We start from the raw sequence: 10402 nt of genomic DNA, 5'->3' as shown, positions 1-10402 counted from the left end.
TATAATCTCTGGCCTCTCCATCTTGTAAAAATATAAAAATTTTAAAAGATTTTTTGTTATCGATTTGCTCCAACCATGTCATTGATCTATACCACCTGAGTAGGTCCTAATTTACCTCCCCCAGCTGGTCAAGCAGTGATGCTCCTAGACCCTTTTATTTTTCTCTATTGAGGTGTAATTTACATAGAATAAAATTCATAGACCTCAAATGGACATTTCAGTAACTTTTGACAAATATATATGTATATATACTGGTGTTAACCATCAATCAAATCAAGCTATAGAACATTTCTTTCACCCAAGTCAATCCCCACATGGAGGCAATCACTGTTCTGCTTTCAATCACAGAGTAGTTTTGACTTCCTTGTAATTTCACACAAATGGGATCACACACTGTATTGCCATCACACATTGTTATCTATCAATGCACCTCTTTTTATCTGTTGGACGTCAATTCTGCATTATTCCTCAATTTAGTGTTTTAAAACAAGAATGGGTTATCTCACAGTTTCTGGAGAACATAGGTGTGGCTTAGCCATCTCTGGCTCAGGAGCTCTTATAAAGACTGTATAGTAAGGCATTTAGCTGAGGCTGCATCCATCTCAAGGTTCCACAGGATCTGTGTCTTAGTTCACTTCTGCGACTTCTGACAGGCTTTCCTTGATGACAGTAAGCCAGAGGTATCAGTTCCTTGCCACATGATCTTCTCCAGGGCAGCCCACAACATGGGTACCTGGCTTCCCTCAAAACCAGCAAGGTATAAGGTGACCAAAGCGGACGCCACGGTTGTTTTGTACTCCAGTATCAGAAGTGATATTCTTATACCTCTGCCTCATTTTGTTGGTTAGAAGTCACCAGCAATACTCTTAAGTCAACTAAAAGGTGGCAGATATCTTTGCTTTTGTGTTTGACATCTTTCATTTATCCTACTAGCAATTAGAATAATGACTTGTTTTATTTAAAATATAAAAACTTATGGGGCTCCTGGGTGGCTCAGTGGGTTGAAGCCTCTGCCTTCGGCTTGGGTCATGATCCTGGGGTCCTGGGATCTAGCCCTGCATCGGGCTCTCTGCTCAGCAGGGAACCTGCTTCTTCCTCTCTCTCTGCCTGCCTCTCTGCCTACTTGTGATCTCTGTCTGTCAAATAAATAAATAAAATCTTTAAAAAAGAAACAAATTAATTAAATAAAATAGAATCAATAGAAAATTATAACTGAAAGTGATTCTCTGCTGAATCTAGTACAACTCCTGATTTTACGGAGAAAAGATAGATACCCAAAGAAGGAGTTACGTGACTTACCTGAAAATGAGAAGGTTGAGATAAAACCCCAGAATTTAAGACTCCTATTCCTTTCTCTTAGATAAATTTTACAGAGATAAATGAATGAGTTGATCAAAATCAAAATGGTCGAAAGTAATACTGCTGTTTTTTTCTTTTCTTTTCTGCTTAAAACTAAAATGTTTTGGCAGGGTTTAAATTATTATTATTCTTGGAAAAAATGGTATGTTCAACTATAACTGTCAAAAACAAAACTGTATCTGCAAGTTAAACTCTGTTCTGATTTCTAGGAAACTATCCAAATTCTTCTTTTTCCTATAGTTTATTTTCTGAAGCCTCAAGTGCAAAGAATCATATAGAGCTTTAGAAATATTTTATTATGTAGAAGGTTTTTTAAAATGATCTTTATGGGACGCCTGGGTGGCTCAGTTGGTTAAGCAGCTGCCTTCGGCTCAGGTCATGATCCCAGCGTCCTGGGATTGAGTCCCACATCGGGCTCCTTGCTCGGAGGGGAGCCTGCTTCTCCCTCTGCCTCTGCCTGCCATTCTGTCTGCCTGTGCTCGCTCTCTCTCACTCTCTCTCTGACAAATAAATAAAAAAATCTTAAAAAAAAAAAAGATCTTTATGTGATTTCTATATGTGTTATGCAAATAAAGGGATTTAACTGATGTTTATTAAAAACTTTGTAAAAGAAAACATTAAAACATAATTATAATAATGTAAGATGATGAATTTTTTTTTTTTGCTTCAATTCAGTCATTTGCTATGAGTATAAAATAGATGTTCATTGTAGGCTTGACATAGTAAGGCTTAGATTTACGGTTTTTCTACACAGGTCAGCAAATCTTAATCCTAAAGCTTACGAGCTCTTTTTTTTTTTTTTCCCTCTAAATTTCATTCCATTAATTTCCCCTGATTTTATAAATAATAATATTCATTGTAAAATGGAAACACAGAAACATATAATGAAGAAATATTCCCATCACCTTGAGATTATTGTTCAATATTTTAGTATATTACGTACATTCTAATATTTAAATGAATTTGGGATTATACTGACCTGTAGGATTATTCTACTTTTTTGTTAACACTATATTTTATGCCCTTCTTATTTAATTAGCCTTCAAAATAAAATGATTTCATGACATTCCCTTATCATCATTACCATAAAAATATCGGTAGCTACCATTTATTGATAAATTCAGGAGTGAAACACTAAGAACTATATATCGATTTCCTCATTTATTCCTATTTTGTCCCCATTTTGTATGTAGGGAATCTGAGGCTTCTGTGACTTTCCAAGTTTACCTAGTTAGTGAGAACAAAACTACAACTTGAATTCACGTCTTCCTGACTACGAGTCAGCACCTATGCTCATTTTATACATTACCCTCAATTGTTGTACACTGTTATCACAATAACACATTATAAATCATTTACTTCCTGTTATGGAACATTTGATTTAGTTCCAATTATCCACATATTTAATGCCACTGAGGCAAACATCCTTGTATGGGATCTTTGTAGCATTATCTTTTTTTTTTTTTAATATTTTATTTATTTGACAGAGAGAAATCACAACTAGGCAGAGAGGCAGGCAGAGAGAGAGGAGGAAGCAGGCTCCCTGCGGAGCAGAGAGCCCAATGCGGGGCTCGATCCCAGGACCCCGGGACCATGACCTGAGCCGAAGGCAGAGGCCCTAACCCACTGAGCCACCCAGGAGCCCGTGTACCATTATATTACTTCTTTAGGATAAATTCCTTTTATTGGATTTGACTGGTAATTTTGCACTGAAGCTAGTATGTTGACAACCACCCCCTGTCCTCCACCTCTGGCTTTCTGAACATCTCATTCCCTAGGAGTTCCCCTCATGTTTTTGATTCCTAGAAGTTTTCCAACTGGCCCTCCCTCCATGGAAACACACCTTGAACTGAAAACTCTTGACTCTTCCTGCATATCCTTTTCCTATTTCATAGACCTCTCTGAACATCCTGGCCATTATGGTCACCCTACGAACATTACCTGTCACCCTACCTGATACGGCTTCCACACATCAGCATAGTGCAGCCAAACAGCTGTCACTTCATGGACAGAGTCACCAGATGCTCTTACTCTTGGCCTCTCTGCTCCTATTCGTCTCTAGAGATTTGACAATCTTGATTTATTTTTTGAATATACGCCATATAATTTGGATGCATCTTATTGGCTAGCCACATTTATGTAGCAAAATCGGTTAATTTTTATTGATTGTTTACTAACTGTCCTGGTCCCACAATCATATCTTAAGATTATACCTCTGGTTCACCTCCATGTGGTGAGTAGGAATGATGGAGTAGAGTACATTCTGAAATGGTTCATTTACTGAAAGTATAGAATTTTACTAACTGTGTGTTTCAACTCTTTGGTACAATTCTAGCATTTAATGCATCTTATATGAAGAAGAAAGCTGAAAATACCTAAGTGTCGTAAACCTCCAAGCCATCACATAGACCCAGTCAGTAAGTCCCTATCAATACTTCTCCACCTTTAGAGGATGTACAAGTGGCCTGGGAAGCTTGTTGAAAAGTGAAGGCTGCCATCCTTCCTCCCAGTCGTCCTTATGTTTCTGATTCCATGGGGAAGTTTACTTGGACAAACATGACAGGTGATTGGATGCAGATGGTCTGCAAACCACACTCTAAAAAATAGTGCAAATATTTCAGCAAACTTGCTCTAATTTTCGTCAACTGCAAAAGAAACAATATTCTGCTCTGTCCTCTCTCCTGAATCCTAATATAACAACAACAACAAAAAGAGGCAGCTAGTGGAAACTCTACAGTTTTAAACTCTTAGCAATGTCCAGATTTCCTGCTGGGGCATGAGGGTACTGTCACAAAGGAGCTAAAGAGTGGCACAAAATAGCCCCTGACTTTTTCCTTTGCACCGTCACTACCCACAGAGGGCCACCAGTGAGACTCTTCTCCTTAGTCTCATATGTACCTAGAATTTAAAACATACCCAACAGGTTTGAAAGTAAAGAGTATGTCCCAAAGCCATGACACAGCAATACTCCTCTATAAAATAAGATGCGTGTCTTTTTTAATAAAATAAGCTCACAGTGTTCTGCTTAGCATACAGCTATATGCCAAGCACTGGTTTTCATTTCCTGTCTTGTCAACACTATTTCTTTTGTTTTACATGAGGACTCTATGCTGTGTGTTTAATTTAAAAATGCTGCTGGATGATGCATTTATCTGCTCTATTTTTTAAAAAGTGAAGTGGAAGTGACTTACGCTGTTCTATAGCTATTGGGATAGTAAGGGACAAGGGAAGGTGAGGACAGAGGACCCACCTGGGAAGGAAAAATAGGATCTCACTTTCTAAGATTTCAGTTCTCAGACTGAAAATCAGACCCAGGTCAGAGGAAATAAAAGAAGGCATATGGACGTTTCCCAAAAGCCAAAAACCCAGAAGCATAGCTGACTGGTTATTTACTAAGCTTTGTCCGCCATTCACTGGGTGGGTCTGTTCCTTAAAACAGCAGAACAGGCGTCTCTGTCTTCTGTATTATCTTCAGGCCACATTACCAGCTCACAGTGCGGTAGAGTCACGGTCTCCCAGGCTCAAAGCTACAAGTGTCTTTTTCTTTCCACTCTCAACTTCCTCCTGGCCATGCTCTTGAGCACCATGGTGTCCTGTTACAGAGTGATGTCCCACTCTAAGTCAGAGGAAGCTCTGAGATCTGCACTTTTCTTGCTTCTGCTTTCTCAAGATACTTCTTGAGTCAAGGCTTGACTCTCAAATTTATAAATAATTAACTTGGATTTGGCAAACCCTAAGAATCATTTCTTGAATTTCTAAGATATAAGTGTGTCTTAGTTGCTTTTCCTCAGGGACGGGAAGGTAGTTTGCCCTTTAGCAAAATTTATTTTCACTAGTGTTAGAACATGCTGATGATGAGAAGATGGTCACAAAAAAATATTTCAATAAACATATGGAAAATCTACTGTTCTATATGCTGGGCACACAGTGGTGACGATGACAAGAACCTTTGAGGACTACTTTCAGCATGGTGTAGCTAGTTCTGAGAAAGTCAGACAATTGTTGGAGGTAGGAAGGAATTAGCTAAACTGAACCAAAATGTAGACAAGGGATCTGCCACTCTCACAACCACAGGGATTCCAAAACCTCATCACCTCACTTTCTAAGTAGTAAATGCAAATGTTTGTTCTAGGTATTCAATGCCCCAGCACTGAAAAAAGAATTCAATGCAGAATCTAAAATACATCACATCTCTAATAGAAAATTTATGTCAAGGGAAAGTTAGGTAGCTTGCTAGGAATCAAATAACTTTATTTGTAATCTTCCTTTTGTTTTCCCTTTGTGACCTGGGCAATATAATTTGGCTCATCAGAATGCATTGACGGCCAGAGTTCAATGTGCATACAAATGGGAACACCTTTATCTTCAGTAACTTTTCCATATAATAACACACACACACACACACACACACACACACATGCATCCATGCACACACACACACACACACACACACACACACACACACCCATGCATGTACGAATGCATACACACATACCTATAACCTGTAAGTGAAAATTTATAGCCATGTGCTCTAGACACATAAATGTCATATGGCTAGAGGGAGATGGTTTTTAACTAAATTTTTTTTAAAAGTTCTATTTTTTAAGAAAGAAATGGATAATGAGTAGAGATACTGCACAAGAAGGCCTGGTTAGGAGCAAGGCACAAGATAAGAGAATGTGTGTGTGTTGGGGGAGGGGGTGGTTTACAGGAGAACTGGTATTAGAATGTGATATGCATTTCAAATTTATCCTCTAAAATAGCAGGCCCTTAGGCAGGAGAATGCCATGATCCTATTTGTTCTTTGACAGCAGGGAGAAGGATGGAAGAGGGAAGAGATTGGAGGCACCACCACTGTTGAAGCTGAGTGATGCCAAGGAGTTGAGCTGGGATACCGGTGGGAGGAACATATGAAGAGGAATGGAGGACAACAGGTAGGGTCCTCATGCTCACGGACACTTGGCTTGGGAGTAGTGGAAACACAACTTCACTCACTAGAATAATACAGTTCTTTTGCATCATCTGGAATTTTTTTTTTAATTGTATTGAGTATTTACTACATGGCAGGTATCATATGATGCATTTTCCAGGCATGGGACCATTCCAGGCATTGGACCATTCCAACGTCAGCTCAAAACTATATCATATTTTGTCTTACAGTATAGTGTGTGGGTGGGGAGAATAGCTAATTCATCATGTACCTTCTCATACCAGCACAGTCTTTATTAGGAAGGCCTTACATGGCTATATGGGGAAGGCATTAGATGATTGTATGCAATGAACTAACAGTACTTCCCTCATTGAAGTAGCTCCATCCATTTCTTAGGAAATCTCTCAAGGAGGCAAAATCTGGTGACTAGAAATTGTATCTGTTTTTCATTTAAGTCTCAAGATTTATCACACTGATTTGTGGTTTATGGATAAGATGTAGCTTCCTGAATACCAAGAAGGAGAGACCTGGAAACAATTATGAGCCATCTAGTTCCCAAAAGGCCATCACAGGTAAAAGGCAGTTAGGATTTTGGGAAAGACGAATGGGAACATCATGGTAAGATGTCAGCTGTAAGGTACAATGAGACTTGAGACCAAAGCTATGATTATCCCAACTAAGGCATTCCCTTCTCTTATGATAATAACAGCAGCTAATGTATATTGAGTGATCCTTCTGTGCCAATTCTTTTAACGAATTAACTCTTTTAACTCTGACAACAAAACTATGAAATGGACTCTTAAAATCCCCGCAAATAAAGGTCATATGGTGGAGGAAAATAGACTCAAAGTTTAAGTGACTTCTCAAATCCCACAGCTAGTAAGGGTGGTGTTGGGATTTGCATCAAGGCACTCTCTGGAGTCTTTGTACTTTCAGGGTTACCCTGAAGAAGGCCAACTGTCTTAAATTCCCCAGGCAAGCAATTGCTTGTCTCTGAGAAAAGCAACCTTTCCAGCTAGGAGAGAAGCCTAGGAAGGGCATGGCAGGAAGAATCTTAAGCATATATAACTTTCATAGTGTTTTAGAATTAGTGCCCATTTTTCGTAGATGTTCTGCTTTCCACCCAATTGGAACTAAATAGTTTCACAGTATTTCAGATTAGGCAATCCTTTGTAGATACTTCAGAAATCTTTGCAATATTTGTTCTGAACCATTGGATAGATAAGACTCAGTCATCAGGTAATCATTATGAAGAGACGTATTCTCAACTGACAGACATTCTAAAGTAAAGCAAAAAAAAAAAAAAACAGCTTTCAATTACTCTATTTTCTTAATTGATCTTTGTTAGTATGAATTGGGTTGTACATGTGACGTATTTTAAATCATTTAGTGGGGCACCTGGGTGGCTTAGTTGGTTAAGCATTTGCCTTCAGCTCAGGTCATGATCTTAGCGTCCTGGGATGGAGCCCAGCATCAGGCTCCCTGCTCGGCAGGGGCCTGCTTCTCCCGCTTTCACTCCCCCTGCTTGTGTTCCCTCTCCCCCTGGGTCTCTCTCTTTCAAATAAATAAATAAAATCTTTTTCAAAAAATAAAATAAAAAATTAAATCATTTAGTATTATAGGAGTGCCTTTTAGGTGGACAACTCTATATGAATTTCATGCTTAAAAACCATTTTTTATTCAAATGTCTTATAGCCACCCTAGGAAAGGAGTTATACTATTATCCCCCATTTTATGATGAAATTTAAAAAAAAAAAAAAAACAAAACAAAACACGGACACAGAGAAACCATGTAACTTAAACAATATCCCATAGCATGACAACCTTTAGAATAGCAAAATTATGTACATGTGGTGATGACAATGGACCAATGATCTCTCCACATCAAACTAAAATTCTAAAAAATATAGAACACAATTCTAAAGAATAAACTCACTGCTCAAAGTAAGACAAATAAAATCTTATAAGGTCATATCGGGCACATGATTAACAAACTTAAACTAATATTTTGAAACTACTTGGTTTACTTTCTCATAACTAGCAAAACACAACATTGTAGACAGGATTTATTTAAAATAACTTTGAGAAACAGTATTTTTGACTGAACAATAATAAAACTATTCAAATGATAAAATTGACTATGGAATAATTACCCAGTGTTAATCTTTAAAAGTAATTGTTATAAGGCAGACTTGTGAATTTAAGATAGGCACATTATTAACAATTGTTACTATCAAAAATACATTTAAAATGTTCATGTAGTTAGTACACATAGAAAATTCATTGAAATCAGCTGTGAAAACTGGCCTGGAATTTGGTTGGCTGTTCAGTTTAATTTTGTCTTATTGTTTCAAAATATACATAGTTTGGCCCACTCTATATTTGTTAAAAACTCTAATTTTAAAATATGAAAACAACAACAACAACAACAACAACGTCTTAAACACATAGATACGACTAGCCATTTCATCTAAAAAGTTATAAAATACTTACTCCTGGAGAGCTTTCACGATCCCTGTACCTCAAAGCTTATTTCAAAAACCGTCATTATTTCGCATTTAAAAACCATATCCTTGCATTGAAGATAGGAACTGTAAACACACTATTATATACTAATTATCCACATTCTAATTTTAACATGCAACAGAATGTTGCATCTAATAAAAGCATTACTTACTTGTAGTTTCAATGACAAAGTTAAAGTTCCTTTGTTGAGGAAATAACGAAGCAACGACCAAGATACTTGAAACAGTAACGTCAGCATCACACTGATTTCAAGAAAAACAGAGACTAGTACACTTACATAAAACACAAACAGAATCACTCACTTTAGAAGAAAAGTGGCTTTTTAAAATATTTAGATTCTCCAACCCAAGTAGAAATTTTAAAAATAAAGAGAAAAAAAAAAAAAAGAGAGAGAGTGAAAGGGAGAGAGAGAAAGAAAGAGAGAGAGACCAAGGACCAAAACCCTGCAGAAGTAAAAACACATCCTTAAAGCAGTTTTTAAACTTAAACTTTGCTGTCAAGGTAGATTAACAGAGAAACGTAGATTCAGCACAGGATTTTATATAGAGTAAAACAGAAACTAAACTCTACCAAAATGGAGTTGTATTACCACCAGTCAATGCCTGGTTGGGACGCTCCCTTTGCATTAGAAAGAAAGGTAATGTTCTAAGAATAAAACATTATCAAGGATGCAATATACACACATTACAATGTTTAGGAGAATAGCAGTTTTCAAGCACCGTACCAACAACTAATTAATGTTAAAGCGAGTTCTCTACAATTTTCTATTAGGTTATCCTTTAAGTAGTGTATGACACGCATTTGAACTCATTACATTCGATTGCACAGTAAATTGGCTATTGTCATTATACCCAAATGTAAACAGTAACACAGACTTCTTTAATTTTTCTATCTGTAGGTCTCCTTGGGTAGAAGACAACTAATTAATAACTATGCAAAACTTGGGAGATTTGTATACATATTTACAGCTTTTTTCTGTAAATATGCATATGTTTAAAGAGATACCAGAAATAAAGAGGGGAAAACCTGAAACAGCATATCCAATTTTTTAAAAAACATGGGCTGTAATGAAAATAGCGCGGGTGGGAGGGAGATAAAGCCACTGGCTTTTGTAGACTTATCAGAACACACTCATCTCTTTATGCATGCTTCTGCTAGTGTCCTAAACTTGGGTTCCAAATGATCCAAAAATTCAAGCCCATCTTCTTCTTGTCGTTCACTGCAACAACCTATAGAACCAGCCACCGATCCTTTTCCTTCGTAGTTATACGTCAGGACATAGTCTTGAGCATGTCTATGCTTGTCATCCTGATTACACAGTTGCACCTTCTGCCAGAGGAGAAACACAATATATTTTATTATTATTATTTTAAACACCAAAACTTACTAACATAAAAATAATGGCTTTGATTTACCTTTCATTGTTTAATTTTTAATCAGAGTGTGTCCTCTAATGGATTCCTACATATAAAAAATGCACATGATTGGTCTATATCATAAATCATCTATAAATTCACTCTACAGCATGTCTCTAAAAACTCACATATGTGGCAGCAAGTATACGAGGGTTCAGGTTAGGTGATCATT

General features: G+C 37.2%; 1 protein-coding gene across 4 annotated transcripts in view; it reads right to left on the bottom strand.

The window, feature by feature from the left end:
• Positions 1 to 7933: 7933 nt before the first annotated feature.
• DSC2 (desmocollin 2) overlaps positions 7934 to 10402 on the bottom strand; it is a 35739-nt gene continuing 33270 nt past the window's right edge. For 2 of the 4 annotated variants that reach the window (XM_047698042.1, XM_047698041.1), the window contains exons 16-17: positions 10231 to 10276; positions 10011 to 10144 (exon numbers count right to left, since the gene is read on the bottom strand). In XM_047698042.1, coding sequence (XP_047553998.1) covers positions 10241 to 10276 — 36 coding nt within the window. In that variant the 3' untranslated portion in view covers positions 10011 to 10144; positions 10231 to 10240. Of the gene's footprint in view, positions 10145 to 10230; positions 10277 to 10402 lie in introns of all 4 variants that reach the window. The other 2 variants (XM_047698040.1, XM_047698039.1) reach the window with 1 other exon arrangement.

The sequence above is a fragment of the Lutra lutra genome, chromosome 12 (genome assembly GCF_902655055.1).
Source record: "Lutra lutra chromosome 12, mLutLut1.2, whole genome shotgun sequence".
NCBI classification, from domain to species: Eukaryota; Metazoa; Chordata; class Mammalia; order Carnivora; family Mustelidae; genus Lutra; species Lutra lutra.
Note: the sequence above shows the minus strand (reverse complement) of the source record. Positions and strands in the feature narration are given on the sequence as shown.